General features: G+C 45.7%; 1 protein-coding gene across 1 annotated transcript in view; it reads left to right on the top strand.

Moving 5' to 3' along the window:
* Positions 1 to 22,064, top strand: part of LOC130360596 (thyroglobulin-like) — a 68,264-nt gene extending 46,200 nt beyond the window's left edge. The window contains exons 14-17 of the mRNA XM_056563139.1: positions 369 to 584; positions 3,466 to 3,684; positions 15,300 to 15,382; positions 20,885 to 22,064. Coding sequence (XP_056419114.1) covers positions 369 to 584; positions 3,466 to 3,684; positions 15,300 to 15,382; positions 20,885 to 20,911 — 545 coding nt within the window. The 3' untranslated portion in view covers positions 20,912 to 22,064. The remainder of the gene's footprint in view (positions 1 to 368; positions 585 to 3,465; positions 3,685 to 15,299; positions 15,383 to 20,884) is intronic.
* Positions 22,065 to 22,616: the final 552 nt, after the last annotated feature.

Consider the following 22,616-nt stretch of genomic DNA (forward strand, 5'->3'; position numbering starts at 1 on the left):
TGTTTACCTTGCAGAACTTAGCCAAGAGTCAGAAGTACACAGGAAGGATCCTGTGTACTTCTGACTCTTGGTTAAGTTCTGACTATACCTCCGTCTTCCATTCCTGTACTGCAAGCTCTCTTGGTTTTGATTCGGCCTTTCTGACTATGCTTTCTCTGTCTGTCTGTTTATTCCCAGTGTTTTGTACTTTGTCCTTTAGCCTTTTAACCCTTTGTATCCTGACCTGCTTTCCTAACATCTGCACAGGGTTTTGTTAATTGTTTTGGACCTTGTGATGTCCTTGCATGTACTCAGAACAGTGATCACTGTCCAGTTTCATACCCTCTTTCCTACCACTGCCGAACATGCTTTTCCATTTGTTTTATCAGCTGAAACAGTCTGCATAAAAGAAAGGAAGAAAGTGCTTGGTGCAGGGCAACCTTTACCAGGAGCTTTTGTACCTGACTGTGATGAGAAAGGCAACTACAGCCCAAAGCAATGCCATGGCAGCACTGGGTATTGTTGGTGTGTTACCAAAGATGGTCAAGAGATACAGGGTACAAGAACTGCATCTGGGCAGTCCCCCCCTACATGTGAGGTCACAGGTGAGAAAGTACTGTGAATTTTTGATACAGAATTTCATTTTTACCCCTCAATCAACCTTGTAATTATGACCAATTTACTAACAATGCCTAATGTACAGGGTGGTCCATTTATATGGATACACCTTAATAAAATGGGAATGGTTGGAGATATTAACTTCCTGTTTGTGCCACATTAGTATATGTGAGGGGGCCACCTCTATTCACTGGTGTTGGTCAGTTGGTGATTATTAGTTACATTGATACTTGGCTTAGAGGTTTATTAAATCGGTCGTGTACAGGACCTTATTGGTGTGCAATTTATGTCATATATGTGAGGGGGGAAACTTTTCAAGATGGGTGGTGACCATGGCGGCCATTTCGAAGTCGGCCATTGTGAATCCAACTTTAGTTTTTTCAATAGGAAGAAGGTCATGTGATACATCAAACTTATTGGGAATTTCACAGCAAAAACAATGATGTGCTTGGTTTTAACATAACTTTATTCTTTCATGAGTTATTTACAAGTTTCTGACCACTTATAAAATGTGTTCAATGTGCTGCCCATTGTGTTGGATTGTCAATGCAACCCTGCAGGAGAAATGCTAGCAAAGGCTTCCAGTATCCGTAGTTTCAGGTGCCGCACATCTTGTATCTTCACAGCATAGACAATTGCCTTCAGATGAACCCAAAGATAAAAGTCTAAGGGGGTCAGATCGCGAGACCTTGACGACCAGTCCACTTTCCAGGAAACTGTTCATCTAGGAATGCTCGGACCTGACACCCATAATGTGGTCGTGCACCATCTTGCTGGAAAAACTCAGGGAACATGCCAGCTTCAGTGCATAAAGAGGGAAACACATCATCATGTAGCAATTTTGCATATCCAGTGGCCTTGAGGTTTCCATTGATGAAGAATGGCCCCACTAACTTTGTACACCATATACCACACCATACCATCAATTTTTGTGTTCCAACAGTCTTGGAGGGATCTATCCAATGTGGGTTAGTGTCAGACCAATAGCGGTGGTTTTGTTTGTTAACTTCACCATTCACATAAAAGTTTGCCTCATCACTGAGCAAAATCTTCTGCGTAAACTGAGGGTCCTTTTCCAATTTTTGTTTTGCCCATTCTGCAAATTCAGTGTGCCGATCTGGGTCATCCTCGTTGACATGCTGCAGTAGCTGGAGTTTGTAAGGGTGCCATTTGTGAATAGTTAATATCTGCCGAAGGGATTTTCATCTAATGCCACTCTCCAGTGATATGCGGCGAGTGCTACGCTGTGGACTCTTGCTGAATGAAGCTAGGACAGCCACTGATGTTTCTTCATTAGTGACCGATTTCATGCGTCCACATTTTGGCAAATCCAACACTGAACCAGTTTCACAAAACTTAGCAAGCAGTTTGCTAACTGTAGCATGGGAGATGAGTGGTCTTGTAGGGTGTCTCGCATTAAAATCTGCTGCAATGACCCGGTTACTGCGTTCACCAGACATCAACACAATTTCTATCCGCTCCTCACGTGTTAACCTCGATGTTAATGGCTGTAAACAAAGAGAAACTTGTAAATAACTCATGAAAGAAAAAAGTTACGTTAAAACCAAGCACGTCATTATTTTTCTAAGTTTGATGTGTCACATACCCTCTTCCTATTGAAAAAACAAAAGTTGGATTCACAATGGCTGACTTCAAAATGGCCGCCATGGTCACCACCCATCTTGAAAAGTTTCCCCCCTCACATATACTAATGTGCCACAAACAGGAAGTTAATATCACCAACCATTCCTATTTTATTAAGGTGTATCCATATAAATGGCCCACCCTGTACATCTACCACAAGAATTGTCCACACTCAACCACAAACACCTGAAAGATAAGAATGATTGGGAGGGCACTTAAAGAGGTACTCCTGTGGAAAACATTATTTTTTTTTTTCAAATCAACTTGTTCCAGAAAGTTATATAGATTTGTAAATTACTTCAATATAAAAATCATCCATGCACAAGGAGAGGGAGATGCCGGCTAGGAGATCGCGGGGGTCCGACTACTGGGATCTCCTGCCCAGAACTATTCTTTGGATAGGGGATACATTTTTAGCACCACTGAACTCCTTTAAGGCTGAGTTCACATACATCATTTTGGGCCTTATGGTATTGCGCTTCACTCCCTAGCGCGCAGCGATCTTAGGAGTGAACCATTGCTTATTCTAATGATAACAGGGGTCTCTGCGCTGACACTCTGACCAAGGGTGGACTGACAACTCATGGGGCCACCGAGCAATAGAGGATCATGGGGCCCCCCATGCCCCAACCAAGTGTAACCCACACCCATATAGATGCCCCACCCACATAAATAAATTAAAATTTCAATTTATAAAGAAAATATAGAAAAATCAATCAATGCAATGTATACCTCCTGCTCAGCCACAGCTGCATTCGCAGCTGTATAGCCGCATGCAAACTAGTACAGAGCAGGGACTCCTGTAATTAGAGTGGTGGGAGTCCAGGTTCCTGTACAATATACAGCAGTGCACATATCCAGCAGGTAAAAAAAATGTTATGTTCTGTATTTTCTATATACACTATAAAGGAATACCAATAGTGTAATGTCCTGCTTTATCCTGACCCTTACCCATAAGACTGTTGCATTGGTCAATATGAGTTACATAAGATGAACCGTGGTGCTGAAATCAATGGGAATAAATAATGATTGCTTTCTCAGGGTCTGCAAATATTCTGATATTGTGCTATCCTTTGTTTTTAACACTATAATGCCTTTATTTCATCCAGATTTTCATTTCATTAGGTATAAAACAGTATGTGCCCCACCTCTTAATGTGATATGCACAGAAGTTCTAGAAAGTTTACAGCACATAGTTATTTTCATATATTGTATATATTTCAGCACCAGATACCCCCTGCTTAAAGGAACGACAAAAAATACTCGGAGGAAAGATACCTTCAGTTGGAAGGTTTGTGCCTAAGTGTGATGAAAAGGGTAACTACAGCCCCCAGCAGTGTCATGGCAGCACCGGTTACTGTTGGTGTGTTAATGTAAATGGTGAGGAGATAGCTGGGACAAAGACCCCACCTGGACAACCAGCTCAAAACTGCGCAGCCCATGGTAAGTTTTTTTTTTAAACATTATTGGGGTCATGTATCAATGTGTGCGACTTCTAGTGTCACATGCACCATGTGCAGCTGGTTGGCGGGTCTGAAGAGGTGTATGCCTCTTCACACATGCTGGCAGTGACTGTTGCCCACATTTGTACAGGGAGGCAGGAAAAATAGACGTGGCCTGCTGTGCATTATAAATACATTATTTACCTCCGTTTGCAGGGTACGATGCTGTGCACTGCTGTGTACTGTACAGGAGTCTGGATTCCCACCACTCTAATTCCAGGAGTCCCTGCTTTGTACTAGCTTGCAGCTGTGACTGAGCAAGAGTTATACATTGCATACTCCTGCCCAACCTGTGAAGAGTAAACTAGTGATGTTCAGGAGAAACACTAACACCAGCAATCTCTACAGATTGCTGGATATTTACCTCCCCCCCTTAATTTGGCTGAGTGCTCTGCACTGCCCCAGCAGGGAAGGATTTAGCTACTGATGCTGTACATCCCTAGTTAAATCTTTGGGGGCTATGCATTATACAGCCATTTATAAAGATGACTATATAATGTATACAGTCTGGAGAGGTTCATTTACTCTCCTTGTTCCTGGCTGTCTTTTCCTTCCTTGGCCCCACCCCTAGAGATTACAGGATGGTCCCTAGAGGCAGGAGTGTATAAGAGGCTGACAGACCATAATGAGAATGGGTGAGACAGGCTGTGTTCACATATTGCACTTTTAACATGCCTTTTTAGTTATTGAGTGAACACACCCTTCCGGCACTTGGTACTAACTATGCATGGCTTGCTGCATGTGGTCCCAACTGGCCTGACATCTGTGCAAAAGTGTGCAGCTTTTGCCAATGTCGCACATCATACATCAGGTGAACTTTTTTGCACCTATAAAAACATGCCCGTTATTCACTCATAACATGCAAAACTGAAAGGCTTCAGCACCAGCGAAAAACACTTTATACACACGGCACGAACTGTGTGCAGCGACAGTACAGAAAATAGATGGGTTTTCCCTTCAATTCCCTGTAACTTATATGGGAAAATGGCATAAAAACTGTGCCCCATTTTTTGACCCTTTTTTATTGCCTCTTACCGACATCCTCCTGCATGTGATGTTAAAGTAAAGCATCATATCTATTTGAACTTAGAAAGGCCACTAGAAGAGCCTTTTCGCACATTTGCTTTACCCTTTCAACCCCTTTCCCCCATATACATGTGGTGGCCCAGTACAGGAGTTGCACCCCAGTACCCTGTCTGTCCTGTGAGGCGTACTTTATTTCGGTGTCCCCCGAGTCCCTCTTTACCCTATGCAATGTAAATGGTTAATCATATCTAATATTATCTATTGTAATGTATATATACTGTTCTGTTCCTTTAAATACTGTTACCAAGTGTTGTAACCAAGGAAGGTACCAGTGATTACATGACTAATAGGGTGACCTATGGGACCCCTCCAGAGTCTTCCACATATAAACCCTGGGAGGAGCTGGTTCAGTCTCTTGTGTTCTGAGGTCAGTGAAGTCCAGTCCCGAGAGAGTGTCTGGTGTCCTGAGGAGGCACAAGACCTACCACGCAGCCACGCTTCCACTAATCCAGTGCCCCACAGGTGAACGTCAAAGCCTGGTAAGCTACATACGGGGTGAAGTCAGTCTGCATACAGTCAGAGTGGGCCTTCAGAAAATTGTCCAAATCCACTATAAGTCCCAGCGAGCCCTAGAGTCTCTGAAGTCACTGGTCACCTTCTTGGACCTAACTGAGCAGTCAAGACTATTACACCTGTCTACCTCAGTAAAGCTGCCATTGTTCCGTAACTTGGCATTGGAGTCATTATTTGCCCTGCGCCTAGCCCAGGATCCAGCGGCATACCTTCGGGTGATGCAGAGGTTAAACCACACCCTGACGTCACGAATACAAGGGGTTAATGCCATCTTCCCCTTGGGTAATAACATCTGCCCTCATCACACCCTCACCACAACTTTTGGTGTCACGAACAGGATACAGGTGTGTGCCTTGTGCCGAAAGTACCCCCTCAGTCTGAACTGTGTCCAGAATTGCAGAGTAAAACACACGAGTGTACGACAAAACAATACGCCAGAAAGTGTACGGGACTTTGTCAGTAAAATCTGTTTTTTGATAGGCGCTTGTGAATTAGAGAAATAGAGGGGGGGGGGGGGGTAAAGAAAAGTCTGTTATCTGCCATTGTGAACCGTAGCATTAATGCTATGAAGAAATATAAAATCCCATCCCTTCCCCAATATCGCGCCACACCCCTACCCTTCAATTCCCTGGTTGAACTTGATGGACATATGTCTTTTTTCAACCGTACTAACTATGTAACTATGTAAAAGAATTGTGCCTGCCATGTGTGAAATACGGGCCAAACTTATGTTGCGTAACAAATTGCTGGCTGTACCTGAAAGAGTTAAAGATGTGCAGGAGAAGCACGTGAAAATGTCTCGCGCTGGTCAATGTCCCGTTCCTGGGCGTGGAAGCCATGTTGCCATCCCGAGTTCTAGGTGGAACTTGAAAGATCTGCCCTTTGTTGCTGGTAGAGCGGAAGTCAGCGCTGCACTGGTGACGTACTTTCGGCCGGCGGCATCTTCCCGAAGTCCACTATAAAAGAAACAGCGTCGCTGGACCTCTTAAGTTTGCCGGAAGTTTGCAGACAAAGCAATATGGCGCTTGGTGCCCGAAAAGTTGCAGCGGCCGCTGCACAGATGTTTCGAGAGTTGGCAGATCATTTGCAGAGAATCTCCATACGGGCCTAAGACGCCCATCTTAATTTCCCGCTGCCCGATGACGACGACGAGTGGCCAGCGAATCCGATGGGTGAGACGCCCGCATTGTCTCAAGGAGTGTCAGCGGTGAGGCTGTCCCCGCATCAGCGGACCCGGGGATCCTGGACAGAGATCCATATGGAGGAGTCAGAAGTGAGTACCCCGGCTGAGGCCGCTTTATCTACCCCCAGTCCAGAGCCTGCCCCCCAGGTCCAGCAGCCCACAGCACGCCCCTGGTCACCGCCGCTGCCCAAGTGGCTATTTGGCAATGAGCTGACACTCATCCAATATATGAGCGAATGTCTGTTACACCTGCCAGGGAAGCTCCATCCCTCAGTTCCAAAAGCCCGGTCCGAGAGGGCGAAGGAAGAGGCCCAAATGGCTGCATTAGTGGGGGAAATGAGGGCACAAGGAAGAAAAGAGTATCGGCCAAAACCACTACCATATGAAGTGTGCCAAGTGCAGCAACAGGACACAAAAACTCTTGATGCTGGACAACCCCCGAAAGGGAGAACCACCCCTGGAGAGGCACAGAGCCACGGTTGTTAAGTTTGACAGAGTGCAGGGGTTTGGCACCCTCATGGACTGCCGTCATGGTGGAACCATCCTGGTAAATAGAAGAGCAGTCAAGAGAGACTATTTCCTCTCACCACTTTTGCATTCTCTGGAGAGCAGGGAGATAGTAGAATATACTCCAGTCAAAAGTTTGAGAGGAGAGTGGGCAGCAGCAGTGAACCGTTCAAAAAAATCCCATGAAGCTCCCTTTCACCTACTTCCCATTGGACGACTGGGATGCGGACCCCTTTGGCTTGCTGTCTCCTAAAGCCAGGGGAACCTATCAAGAAGAAGAAGAAGAAACCTATCTGCCCGAGGTGCCTGTCATGGCACCAGGCCTACTCCTGTCGCTGAGGAGGTTTGGCCTACTCACTGGGCACCAACTAAAGTGCCTCGGCCTACTCCTGCTGAGGAGGAGGTTTGACTGGCCCAACAGGCACCAACAAATTGTCCCCCAGTGGCACAAGTTGCTGCTGTTCAAATAGTAATTATCGTTAGTCCTACCATAACCTGATTCAACATTGTCCAGAATGAATTGGAACACTCATGTCAGTCCTTCGGACGGGGCACAGTCTCGTAGTCCCCATTACATGTCCCAGCCTAGGAAGCAGTCAGACAGGCGAGGCTGGGATGGGAAATTTTCAAGCTAAAGGTCTATGTGTGATAACTTTGTAAGTCGAGAGACTTACTTTGTTTCTGTGGAAGTACCACTATTGTTTTACAGGTTATACAACGATCAAGAAAAGTGCCTGGTGGACTAACCAAGAACTCTTTGCCACCATTTTGCGCATGTTCATTTGCCCGGCTTGTAGCCGTGATCCTTTACTGAGAACTCTTCTGTACCAGTGTTACGCCGAGCGCTCCGGGTCCCTGCTCCTCCCCGGAGCGCTCGCGGCGTCTCTCTCTCTGCAGCGCCCCGGTCAGACCCGCTGACCGGGAGCGCTGCACTGACATTGCCGGCGGGGATGCGATTCGCATAGCGGGACGCGCCCGCTCGCGAATCGCATCCCAAGTCACTCACCTGTCCCGGCCCCCGGCTGTCATGTCCTGGCGCGCGGCCCCGCTCCTTAGGGCGCGCGCGCGCGCGCGCCAGCTCTCTAAGATTTAAAGGGCCAGTGCACCAATGATTGGTGCCTGGCCCAATCAGCCTAATTAGCTTCCACCTGCTCCCTGGCTATATTACCTCACTTCCCCTGCACTTCCCTGCCGGATCTTGTTGCCTTGTGCCAGTGAAAGCGTTTAGTGTTGTCCAAAGCCTGTGTTCCAGATCTTCTGCTATCCACATTGACTACGAACCTTGCCGTCTGCCCCGACCTTCTGCTACGTCTGACCATGCCTCTGCCTAGTCCTTCTGTCCCACGCCTTCTCAGCAGTCAGCGAGGTTGAGCCGTTGCCGGTGGATACGACCTGGTTGCTACCGCCGCAGCAAGACCATCCCACTTTGCGGCGGGCTCTGGTGAATACCAGTAGCATCTTAGAACCGGTCCACCGACACGGTCCACGCCAATCCCTCGCTGACACAGAGGATCCACATCCAGCCAGCCGAATCGTAACAGTAGATCCGGCCATGGATCCCGCTGAGGTGCCGCTGCCAAGTCTTGCTGACCTACCCACAGTGGTCGCTCAGCAATCGCAGCAAATTGCCCAACAAGGACAGCAGCTGTCGCAGTTGACTGCCACGTTACAGCAACTTCTGCCACTGCTACAGCAGCAACCATCTCCTCCGCCAGCTCCTGCACCTCCTCCGCAGCGAGTGGCCGCTCCTAGCCTCCGCTTGTCCCTGCCGGACAAATTTGATGGGGACTCTAGACTCTGCCGTGGATTCTTATCTCAATGTTCCCTACATATGGAGATGTTGTCGGACCAATTTCCTACAGAACGGTCTAAGGTGGCGTTCGTAGTGAGCCTTCTTTCTGGAAAGGCCTTGTCTTGGGCCACACCGCTCTGGGACCGCAATGATCCTGCCACAGCCACAGTCCAGTCCTTCTTCACTGAAGTCCGTAGTGTCTTCGAGGAACCAGCCCGAGCTTCTTCTGCCGAGACTGCCCTGCTGAACCTGGTCCAGGGTAATTCTTCAGTAGGCGAGTACGCCATCCTAATTCGTACTCTCGCTTCCGAATTATCTTGGAATAACGAGGCTCTCTGTGCGACCTTTAAAAAAGGCCTATCCAGTAACATCAAGGATGTGCTGGCCGCACAAGAGATTCCTGCCAACCTGCAAGAACTTATCCATTTGGCCACCCGCATTGACATGCGTTTTTCTGAGAGACACCAGGAGCTCCGCCAGAAAAAAGACCTTGATCTCTGGGCACCTCTCTCACAGTATCCTCTGCAATCTACCCCTGTGCCTCCCGCCGAGGAGGCTATGCAAGTGGATCGGTCTCGCCTGACCCACGAAGAGAGGACTCGCCGTAGGGATAACAATTTATGTCTGTACTGCGCCAGTACCGAACACTTCTTGATGGATTGCCCTATTTGCCCTCCACGTCTGGGAAACGCACGCACGCACCCAGCTCACGTGGGTGTGACGTCTCTTGGTACGAAATCTGCTTCTCCACGTCTCACTGTGCCCGTGCGGATTTCTCCTTCTGCCAACTCCTCCCTCTCAGCCGTGGCCTGCTTGGACTCTGGTGCTTCTGGAAATTTTATTCTGGACTCTTTGGTGAATAAGTTCTGCATCCCGGTGACCCGTCTCGTCAAGCCGCTCTACATTTCTTCCGTCAACAGAGTGAAGTTGGACTGTACTGTGCGTTACCGCACAGAACCTCTCTTAATGTGCATTGGACCCCATCATGAAAAGATTGAATTGTTCGTCCTTCCCAACTGTACCTCTGAAGTCCTCCTCGGTCTGCCATGGCTCCAGCATCATTTTCCCACCCTTGACTGGACCACCGGGGAGATCAAGAATTGGGGTCCTGCTTGCCGCAAGAGATGCCTCACGTCTCCTCCCAGTCCCGTCAGGCAAGCCTCAGTGCCTCCTCCTACACCTGGTCTCCCCAAGGCCTATCAGGACTATGCTTTGCCTCCTCATAGCCCCCGTCCTGGTAACACTCTGCCCCATGCCAAGCTTCACCCTCTGCCCTCCCTCCCCTTTCCCACTCCTCCTGAACTGCCTGCCTTTGATGAGGAAACCCTACAATCGCTCCCAGTGTCCTCGTCCCACGTGAAGCAGTTACCGGACAAAAAAAGGGGGAGACCTAAGGGGGGGGGGGTACTGTTACGCCGAGCGCTCCAGGTCCCTGCTCCTCCCCGGAGTGCTCACGTCATCTCTCTCTTTGCAGCGCCCCGGTCAGACCCGCTGACCGGGAGCGCTGCACTGACATTGCCGGCGGGGATGCGATTCGCATAGCGGGACGCGCCCGCTGGCGAATCGCATCCCAAGTCACTCACCTGTCCCGGCCCCCGGCTGTCATGTCCTGGCGCGCGCGGCTCCGCTCCTCAGGGCGCGCGCACGCGCCAGCTCTCTAAGATTTAAAGGGCCAGTGCACCAATGATTGGTGCCTGGCCCAATCAGCCTAATTAGCTTCCACCTGCTCCCTGGCTATATTACCTCACTTCCCCTGCACTTCCCTGACGGATCTTGTTGCCTTGTGCCAGTGAAAGCGTTTAGTGTTGTCCTAAGCCTGTGTTCCAGATCTTCTGCTATCCACATTGACTACGAACCTTGCCGCCTGCCCCGACCTTCTGCTATGTCTGACCTTGCCTCTGCCTAGTCCTTCTGTCCCACGCCTTCTCAGCAGTCAGCGAGGTTGAGCCGTTGCCGGTGGATACTACCTGGTTGCTACCGCCGCATCAAGACCATCCCGCTTTGCGGCGGGCTCTGGTGAATACCAGTAGCATCTTAGAACCGGTCCACCGACATGGTCCACGCCAATCCCTCGCTGACACAGAGGATCCACATCCAGCCAGCCGAATCGTGACAACCAGAACTATGGAGCGGAACTATTTACAGAGTAATATATTGTTTATTCTTGTGCACACATGAAAGCACTTATTGTTATTGCTGTAAAATTGTATCATTTGAGGTACATTGTACTAAATTGTATATAAAGTGTTTATGCAAAATGTCTTAAGTATTTGAAGTCTTTTCTACCCATGGCAATTGTATAGGAGATATCCTGCCTATGTCAGGAGAGGCGTATCCACTTACCTCACTGTCATGTCAAATACCAGCAAGGTATAGAGAGTAAAAGTACCTTTGTGTATAAAAGTTATCAGTTTACGGCACATAAATGTCTAGTCAGTTAAGAATAATTACTTCTAATGTAATTTCATGTACAGATAGTCAGTAATGTACATAGCATCTATTATGTAACTACTCAAATGTCACATAATTAGTCATGACTGTAGCTAACCAGTATATATATTCAATCCATACCAGTTAAAAACTGTCTAATGTTTCCTGTCCATTGTGTACAGGGTTCTCTTGTGGCCAGAGAGTTCTGGAGGTGTAAGTAACACGTACATAGGCAACATTCTCATTTGTTGTCAGAAAATGTGTATTTACTAGTCTAATGTTATGGGGAGTAGTAACTAAAGCCGAAGGGCCACATTAGCACAGGCATCCGGGTAGAAAGCCTCAGGCAGCCCTATCCGAACCAAGTATTCACAAAAAGAAAAGAAAACCAGTTGGGATTATCTCATTTGTCAAATCCAAAAAAATTGGAGCATGGAAGGACATTAATTGTAATGCCACATGGACTCTTTCCCCAGTTCACCAGCCCTGTGAAGGACATTGGTGCAATGCCCCAGGAACTGTCTCTATTGTTGTTACATGGACTCAGTGGCCACCTTATTTGTATCCACCCTCTAGGATTGGGTGCCAAGGACAGCTGTTGTTATGAGGGGGAGTTTGTGGTAGCCCAGTACAGGAGTTGCACCCCTGTACCCTTGCTGTCATGTCAGGCGGACTCTATTTCAGTGTCCTCTGAGTCCCTCCTTACCCTATGCAATGTAAATGGTTAATTATATCTAATATTTTCTATTGTAATGTATATATACTATTCAGTGCCTTTAAATACTGTTACCAAGTGCTGTAACCAAGGAAGGTACCAGTTATCACTTGACTAATAGGGTGACCTATGGGACCCCTCCAGAGTCTCCACCATCTAAACCCTGGGAGGAGCCAGTCTCTTGAGTTCTGAGGTCAGGGAAGTCAAGTCCCGAGAGAGTGTCTGGTGTCCTGAGGAGGCACAAGACCTACCCCGCAGCCACACTTCCACTTATCCAGTACCCCACAGGTGAACGTCAAAACCTGGTAAGCTACATACGGGGTGAAGTCAATCTAGTCAAGTCTGTCAAGATCAGTCTGTATACAGTCGGCGTGGGCCTGCAGCAAATTGTCCAAATCCACTATATGTCCCAGCGAGCCCTAGAGTCTCTGAAGTCACTGGTCACCTTCTTGGAACTAACTGAGCTGTCCAGACTATTACACCTGTCTACCTCAGTTAAACTGCCGTTGTTCCGTAACTTGGCATGAAAGTAATTATTTGCCCCGCGCCTAGTCCAGAATCATGCGGCATACCTTCGGGTGGTGCAGAGGTTAAACCACGCCCTGGCATCCCGAATACAAGGGATTAATGCCATCTTCCCCTAGGGTAATAACATCTGCCCTCATCACACCCTCACCACACACACATATATATATATATATATATATATATATATATATATATACATATAATATATTTATTTTTCCACTGATTAATCTGAAGAAAAAAGCACATGTGTATGAGTTGGTAGGTGGCGTGATGATGTCCTATCATCATACCATTCACACCATGACTCCGACATCCTGTGTGGCCTCCCAGCAGGTCCATACTTCATGAAAAATGTTATCTCATTTTTATAGAAATCATGGCTTATAAAAGAAAAAACACTACGGTCCCCATACCATCCAGAACATATTCCTGTCCAGCTGCAGCATCATCTATGTCCCAGCTAAGGCACAGGCTGGGACAAAGTCCAAACCTAGCACTTCTATGTGCTTACTCCTGTCTTGTCGATCAGACTCCTGTCTAAAAGAAGAGAGGGGTTTACAGAGCAGCCTGCAGTGATTGAATGAAAAAAACCAGCACAGCAGGTTCAGGGAGGAAGTGGATACATGGTGAGTGAGGGCGGGCTCAGTGCTTGCCTCGGCCACACCCTTTTCTGGTCAGCAAGGCTCAGTGCTTGCCTCGGCCACAACCTTTTCTGTCAGAAAGAGTGAGCAGCAGAAAAGAGGGATTTGTGAGCCAAATACAGAAGTTAGACAGATAAAAAGACAAGTTAAGCATCTCCATGAACTAGTGAGTAATATATATATATATATATATATATATATATGCCCTATTTTTTTTTATACAGACTGTATATACACTGCTCAAAAAAATAAAGGGAACAACACAATGTAACTCCAAGTCAATCACACTTCTGTGAAATCCCACTGTCCACTCAGGAAGCAACACTGATTGACAATCAATTTCACATGCTGTTGTGCAAATGGAACAGACAACAGTTGGAAATTATAGGCAATTAGCAAGAAACCCTAAATAAAGGAGTGGTTCTGCAGGTGGTGATCACAGATCACTTCTCAGTTCCTATGCTTCCTGGCTGATGTTTTGGTCCCTTTTGAATGCTGGCAGTGCTTTCACTCTAGTGGTAGCATGAGATGGAGTCTACAACCCACACAAGTGGCTCAGGCAGTGCAGCTCATCCAGGATGGCACATCAATGCGAGCTGTGGCAAGAAGGTTTGCTGTGTCTGTCAGGGCATGGAGGCGCTACCAGGAGACAGGTCAGTACATCAGGAGAAGTGGAGGAGACCGTAGGAGGGCAACAACCCAGCAGCATGACTGCTACCTCCGCCTTTGTGCAAGGAGGAGCAGGAGGAGCACTGCCAGAGCCCTGCAAAATGACCTCCAGCAGGCCACAAATGTGCATGTGTCCGCTCAAACAGTCAGAAACAGACTCCATGAGGGTGGTATGAGGGTCTGACATCCACAGGTGGGGGTTGTGCTTACAGCCCAACACCATACAGGACGTTTGGCATTTGCCAGAGAACACCAAGATTGGCAAATTCGCCACCGGCGCCCTGTGCTCTTCACAGATTAAAGCAGGTTCACACTGAGCGCATGTGACAGACGTAACAGACTCTGTAGACGCCGTGGAGAAGATTCTGCTGCCTGCAACATCCTCCAGCATGACCGGTTTGGCGGTGGGTCAGTAATGGCATGGGATGACATTTCTTTGGGGGGCCGCACAGCCCTCCATGTGCTTGCCAGAGGTAGCCTGACTGCCATTAGGTACCGAGATGAGATCCTCAGACCCCTTGTGAGACCATTTGCTGGTGCTGTTGGCCCTGGGTTCCTCCTAATGCAAGACAATGCTAGACCTCATGTGGCTGGAGTGTGTCAGCAGTTCCTGCAATCGGAAGGCATTGATGCTAGGAACTGGCCCTCCCGTTCCCCAGACCTGAATCCGATTGAACACATCTGGGACATCATGTCTCGCTCCACCCACCAACTGTCCAGGAGCATGCCCTGGCGTTGTAGGGATGTCATACGGGCATGTGGAGGCTACACACACTACTGAGTCTCATTTTGACTTGTTTTAATGGGGTATTCCAGGAAAAAACTTTTTTTTTTTTTTTTTTCAGATCAACTGGCTCCAGAAAATTAAACAGATTTGTAAATTACTTCTATTAAAAAATCTTCATCCTTCCAATAGTTATCATCTGCTGAAGTTGAGTTGTTCTTTTCTGTCTGACAACAGTGCTCTCTGCTGACACCTCTGTCTGTCTCAGGAACTGTACGGAGCATAAGAGGTTCGCTCCTACTCTGAACAGCTTCCGAGACAGGTGTCATCAGAGAGCAGTTAGACAGAACAACTCAACTTCAGCAGCTGATAAGTACTGGAAGAATTAAGATTTTTTTTATAGAAGTTTACAAATCTGTTTAACTTTCTGGAGCCAGATGATATATTGCAAAAAGGTTTTTTTTCCTGGAATACCCCTTTAAGACATTACATCAAAGTTGGATCAGCCTGTAGTGTGGTTTTCCACTTAGATTTTGAGTGTGACTCCATATCCAGACCTCCATGGGTTGATAAATTTGATTTCCATTGATAATTTCTGTGTGATTTCGTTGTCAGCACATTCAACTATGTAAAGACGAAAGTATTTCATACGATTAGTTCATTCATTCAGATCTAGGATGTGTTATCTTAGTGTTCCCTTTATTTTTTTTGAGCAGTGTATTTATATATACCTTCTTCCAATATAAATTCTATGTATTGTTTTTTTAGAGCAAGTCCCTACACATTCTGTGGTCACCAGAAGCAATGGAGACAAGACTAAGGATATCACTGAGTATCTTCTTGAAGCTCAGGTAGGTTAAATTATAAGTATTACATTAAATTGTTGGTATAGTATTATATACAACTATGTCTAAGCAGATGGTCACTTCACATACATGCTTCTCCGAGTAATTGTTATGTCTATATACATAAGTAAAACATAGGGCCAAATAGTGCCAATGTCCCTTAGCAGATGCTGTTACTTACTCACTATGGCCCAGATTTATCAAACTGTGTGAGAGAAAAAGTGGAGAGATTTTCCCACAGCAACCAATCACAGCTCAGCTAACAAGCTCTGGTAAAGTGAGGCTAGGATTCCACTTGGTTTTTTTTTCCAGCATTTTTTTCACTGAAGAAAACACCAGAAAAAAAATCCAGTGCAATTTCCTCTGTCTGACATTTTTTCTGTCGTTTTTGCATTTGAGTTGAGATTGCATTTTTGGCCCCTTTGGCATTTTTTTAAAAATGTGTTGGGTACCAAAAAAAAAAAAAGGATAAAGTAGGGATGGGAAAACATTTATTTAACCTGTTGGGGACCATACGCCCTTTGTCCTGGTACTTAAGGACCAAGGGCGTACCTGTACGCCCGTGGAAATTTCGATCCCTGCCGGTAGCCGGATGGGGATCGCAACGGGATGCCTGCTGAAATCATTCAGCAGGAATCCCGTGCAAATGCCTCGGGGGTCCTAAGAACCCCCCATGTCGGTCCATCAATTCAGATCGGCGATTTGCGGCTATTCTGGGCTGATTGGGTCTCTGATGACCCGATATCCCGTAAAATAGGGATGATCGGAGCGGTCAGAGACAGCCCCGATCGGCCTAAAAGATAGGAACGAGGTGGCAGGGGTGCCACCTACTCCTATCCCCTGCAATTGGCCGATGCGCCCCTGGATGTAGGGGCATAGCAGGGGAAGATGGCGGCAATGTGCGGAGGCCATTGTGGGGACCACAGGTGCCGGTTACCTGGGCTCACGCAGCGACCGAGGACCAGGGACCGGCAGCTGGCAGGAGGCGCAGGCAAGTGGAGGCTGCGGCAGCGGTTTCCCAGATACAGCTGTGAAGATCACCGTAAAGTGATCTTCACTGCTGTATCTAGGAGTTTCAAAACTACAACTCCCAGCATGCCCAGACAGCCAAAGGCTGGGAGTTGTAGTTTTGCAACATCTGTAGGGCCACCGTTTGGAGACAGCTGTCCTTCAGATGTTGCAGAACTACAACTCCGAGCATGCCTGAGCAGTCTGGGCATGCTTGGAGTTGAAGTCTTGCCACATCTGGAGGGCTACAGTTTGGAGACCACTACACAGTGGTCTCCAAACTGTTCTCCTCCAGTTGTTGCATAACTAAAACTCCCAACATGCCCTTCAGCTGTCTGGGCATGTTGGGAGTTGTAGTATTGCAACAACTGGAGGCGCACTGGTTGGGAAACATTGTCTGTTTCCTAACTCATTGTTTCCCAACCTGTGTGCCTCCTGCTATTGCAAAACTATAACTCCCAGCATGCACTGACAGACCATGCATGCTGGGAGTTGTAGTTTTGCAACAGCTGGAGGCGCATGGGTTGGGAAACACTGAGTTAGGAAACAGCCAGTGGTGCAGAAACACTGCGATAGTCTGTTACCTAACTCAGTGTTTCCCAATCCCAACCATTGAGCCTCCAGCTGTTGCATAACTACAACTCCCAGCATGCATGGTCTGTCAGTGCTTTCTGGGAGTTGTAGTTTTGCCCCCCACTCCTTTCCCCATGTGAATGTACAGGGTACATTAACACGGGCGGAGGTTTACAACAAGTTTCCCGCTTCAAGTTTGAGCTGCAGCAAATTTTCCACTGCAGCGGGAAACTCACTGTAAATCTCCGCCCGTGTGAATGCACCCTAAAAACACTACACTACACTATCGCTAAATAAAGAGTAAAACACTACACTACACTACACTAACCCTAAATAAAGAGGAAAACACTACATATACACTACACCCTTAAACTGTGCCCCCCCCCCCCCCCCCCATTAAAAATAAAAAAAACGTCTTGTACGTCAGTTTTTCCACAACGGAGCCTCCAAATGTTGCAAAATAACAGCTCTCAGTATTGCTGGACAGCCATTGACTGTCCAGGCATGTTGGAAGTTTTGCAACAGCTGGAGGCACCCTGTTTGGGGAAAACTGACATACAGCATTTTGGGTGGAGGAAAATCCCTAATTTAGGCCTGAAATGCGCATGGCACTCTCTCACTTTAGAGCCCTGTCGTATTTCAAGGCAACAGTTTAGGGCCACACATGGGGTATCTCCGTACTAGAGAGAAATTACGCTACAAATTTTGGGGGGGTCTACACCAGCATGTTAGTGTAAAAAATATTTTTTTTTACTCTAACATGCTGGTGTTGCCCCATTCTTTTAATTTTCATAAAAGGTAAAAGGAGAAAAAGACCCCCAAAATTTGTAACACAATTTCTCCCAAGTACAGAAATACCCCATATGTTGGCGTAAAATGCTCTGCAGGCACACAACAAGGCTCAGGAGTGAGAAAGCGCCATGTACATTTGAGGCCTAAACTGGTGATTTGCACGGGGGTGGCTGCTGGTTACAGCGGCTCTGACATAAACGCAAAATAAATAAATACCCACATGTGACCCCATTTTGGAAACTACACCCCTCACGGAACGTAATAAGGGGTATAGTGTGCATTTACACCCCACAGGTGACTGTAATTTTTCATTTGCATAGCCCACTGTTACAAAGATCTGTCAAACGCCAGTGGGGTGTAAATGCTCACTGCACCCCTTGTTACGTTCCTTGAGGGGTGTAGTTTCCAAAATAGTATGCCATGTAGGGTGTTTTTCGCTGTTCTGGCACCATGGGGGCTTCCTAAATGTGACATGCCCCGCAAAAACCATTTCCCCAAAATTCACTTTTCAAAAGCCCAATGTCGCTCCTTCCCTTCTGAGCCCTCTAGTGCACCCACAGAGCACTTTACATCCACATATAAGGTATTTCCTTACTTGACAGAAATGGTGTTTCAAATTTTGGTGGACATTTTCACCTATTACTCCTTGTGTAAATGAAAAATTTGGGGTAACATTTTCACGTCCAACTTCAACACAAAGTTGTCAAAAACCTGTGGGGTGTTAAGGCTCACTGTACCCCTTGTTATGTTCCTTGAGGGGTGTAGTTACCCAAATAGTATACCATGTGGGGTGTTTTTTTGCTGTTCTGCCCCTCAAAAACCATTTCAGCAAAATTAGCTGTCCAAAAGCCCTATGTTGCTCCTTCCCTTCTGAGCCTTCTAGTGCACCCACAGAGCACTTTACATTCACATATGATGAATTTCCTTACTCGAGAAAAATGTTGTTTCAAATTTTGGAGGCTTTTTCTCCTTTTACCCCTTGTAAAAATAAAAAATATGGGTCTGCAAGAACATGTTAGTGTAAAAAATGAAGATTTTGAATTTTCGCCTCCACTTTGCTACTATTCCTGTGAAACACCTAAAGGGTTAATAAACGTTCTGAATATCATTTTGAATACGTTGAGGTGTGCAGTTTTCCTAATGGGGTCCATTATGGGGTATTTCTAACATAAAGACCCTCAAATTCACTTCAAAACTGAACTGGTCCCTGAAAAATTCAGATTTTGAAATTTACTTGAAATATTGGAAAATTGCTGCTGAACTTTGAAGCCCTCTGGTGTCTTCAAAAAGTAAAAACTTGTCAACTTTATGATGCACACATAAAGTAGACATATTGTATATGTGAATCAATATATAATTTATTTGGAATGTCTATTTTCCTTACAAGCAGAGAGCTTCAAAGTTATAAAAATGCAAAATTTTCTAATTGTTCATGAAATTTTGGAATCTTTCACCAAGAAATGATGCAAGTATCGAGGAAAATGTACCACTTACATAAAGAAGAATATGCCCCGAAAAAACAATCTGGGAATCAGAATGTAAAGTCAAAGCATCCCAGAGTTATTAATGCTTAAAGTTACAGTGGTCAGAATTGCAAAAAATGCTCTGGTCCTTAGGGTCAAAATGGTCTCGGTCCCCAAGGGGTTAAGGAGATTTTTATTTTTTATAATTAACTTTTAATACATTTTTAATAAAGTGTGTGTGTTTCACTTTTTTTTTCTCTATTTTTTTAAACATTTTTTAGGTAGTACTACTGCTCCCAGCATGGAACAGACTGTTCCATGATGGGAGTAGTAGTACCTGTACTAATAGACATATCGCCCTGGGTGTCAATCCTGACACCCGATGCGATTGTCCATAATATAGCAGAGAGGCGGAGCGGCTCTATACAGCGTTCGCATCTCTGCTCTGTACTCTTGGCCGGCCAGTGAAAATTCATATGTTCTATTCACATCACTGGCCAGCCAGAGTATAGTGCAGAAATAAGGAGCGCAGGAGAAAGCCACTCAGCATTTCTGAAATAGATAGGATGATCGCAGCGGGTGTCAGGAATGATACCCGCTGTGATCTGTTCTTAACTGCAGGTACTACTACTCCCAACATGGAGCCCACTCTGCTGTAGTACCTACAGTTAAGGAAAGATCACAGTGGATATTCACTCCTGACACCCGCTGTGATCCTCCTGTATAATGTACAGTTGCGGTCATCTGCTCTTCTATGGTCCCCTGCACTGACGTATATATACACCTATTCATATTTCCCGCAGAGAGTTGTGATTGGCTGGAACCATCTGGCCAATCACAGCTCTCTGCGGTAAATATGAATAGGTGTATATATACGTCAGTGCAGGGGGCGGCCGGCCTCATCTATAAATTATACAGAAGGATCGCAACGGACCTGGGGTGATCTGTTAATTAGTACAGGTACTACTACCATCATGGAACAGTGTGTTCCATGCTGGGAGTAGTAGTACCACCTAAAAAATAAAGAAAAAAAGTGATAAACACACACACTACATTTTTATTATTGTCGGCCTGCCCACATAAATTGATCCCTGTTTAAAAATTAATAAAAATTTTGTTATAAAAAAGATAAGTTTCATTAAATACAAATTTTTTCATCACTATTGTATCTTTTTATAATTTGTTTTTTTTTATGGTACCCGAAATTTGGGTAAAAAAGGTATCTCCATCACTTTTTTGGATCGCTAAAGTCCAAAAAGGAATTCCAGCCTGAAAGCTGAGCTGTGATTGGTTGCTGTGGGAAAATCATTCTATTTTTCTCTCTCACTCAGTTTGATAAATCTGGGCCTATGTGAATATACCCTAAATAACATGTATCTGCATTATATCTCATTAACATTTTGAGAAGTAACTGGCATTAGGTACATTTATGGAAGAATAATGGATTCAGTCAGTTTTATCACCGTCACACCTGAACAAGATTTCACAGTTTATGAAAATCTTATTTTTTTTTTATCTCTAGACTTTATATCTTCAATTGAATGACTTTCAAAACAAGTTGTATGTGTGTGCGTTACTCTTCTAGTAAAGCTTTGTAGTTGAGTAGTGAGTTTTTTCAGTGGTAGTTCATGTTGTTTTTTGTTTTCACTTTCTGTATTTTATCCAATTTCAGAAAAAGCAGTGCAAACTATTTAGCTGAACCCAAGGGCAGGATTTTGTGTTTGCAGACACAACCAAGACACAACAAGTTTGATTACTCTTCCACCAGAAATGGACACTTTTCTGTTTTTGAGATCAGAAATCTTTAATTCCATGAAAACACTGCACAGTATGGGACTTGTGTGAATTCCAAGAATTATTTTATAGGTTTAACTAGCTGTGATACTTATGACTTATGTTTTGATTTTCTTTTGTTGTCCCAGAACAGAAACATTTTACTACCTTAGCTCTGTTCAGGTGGTTGATAACCCCAAGGTGCTTGTCTCAGAATTTTAGTGTGTTCTGAGATAAAAATGTTTATTATTGTGGTTTTTTTTCTGCATTTCCTGTTACTTTGCCTTTAACTGCTGTGTTAACTGCTAAGTTAATTGTTTTCCAAGAACTGGTGAGTAGCCACAGTAACAATCCTCTGCCAATCAAGGCAAACCAGCCCTGCCTCCACCCTAGTCCCCCACGGACAGGGAGAGGTCCAGTTTAGCTAGTTTAGTCTTGGTTTAGCCAGAGGTGAAGAAACATCCCCAGCTGCAGTCATACCTTTTATGAGAGTAGGCCTTTAGTATTGTCCACCTGTTCTAGAGTAGCTGATCTTCTGTCACACCGATTCCGCCATCAAGGTGAAGTCACATCATTGTCTAAAAGGTTCTTTAGGGGCAAAGGCATATGTCTGATGGGGTCTTTAGCAAGTTGGATCAGGGTCCCATCCATCTCTGTGACGAACTTGCGTACGGGCCCCTTTGCCTGATGCTCTCAAGTAAATGGCTTCTAGGCTTAGGTGAGGTAGAGGGATCTTTCAAGTTTCCATGGACTGCCCCCGTAAATGACCCTGGCGATATGCCCATCTAAAGAAACTCAATCTATTAAGAATCCAGCTTGTGTCAGTTATCTCCACTGATCTCCTGTCACCTCCAGTCAAGTCTTACAAGTGTCACCAGTCAGTGAAAAGTCCTGACTCAAGAATGTCTAGATTGTCTCCACACATACTCAAGTCCCACAATTTCTAGGAAACTGCCACTGTGGCTTCTCACTAAATTCAATCTCCACCTGGGTAACTGGATTGCCGGAATCTTGTCTCCATTATCTGAACTGTCACCTCTGTATTGTGATTCTGCAAACTGCTCAGTAAATTTCAATTATCCAAATTCTCTGCTTCTGAGTATTTCTTTCCCCAAGTTTGGATACCAATGACCCCTTCAATTGGAGTTGTTGTGGTTTGTGAACTTTGTCTGCAGGACTACTAGCACCAACATTACTACACACACCTGTTTATACCACACTCCAGGCATCATAAATTGACCACCAGCCAACTGAGTATTCTAGCACATTAGTCTACACCAGTGTTTCTCAAGCGCGGTCCTCAAGTGCCCTCAACAGGTCATGTTTTTCAGGATTTCCTTAGTCTTTCACAGGTGATAGAATTCTGGTCAGTGAATCAGGCATCACCACAGTCATATCACCTGTGAAAGACCAAGGAAATCCTGAAAACATAACCTGTTGGTGGTACTTGAGGACCGCGCATGCGAAACACTGGTCTACACTATTCCTCATTCCCTGCATACCAAAACTTTTTGATGTCATGAACAGGATATGGCTGTGTGCCTTTTTATTCAAATGACCCCCATTGTGAACAAGGACTTTGTTATTGCATAAAAACTGCAAGTATTGACTGTGATATTATTGCTGTGTGA

This window comes from Hyla sarda, chromosome 3 (assembly GCF_029499605.1).
Source record: "Hyla sarda isolate aHylSar1 chromosome 3, aHylSar1.hap1, whole genome shotgun sequence".
Lineage (NCBI taxonomy): Eukaryota > Metazoa > Chordata > Amphibia > Anura > Hylidae > Hyla > Hyla sarda.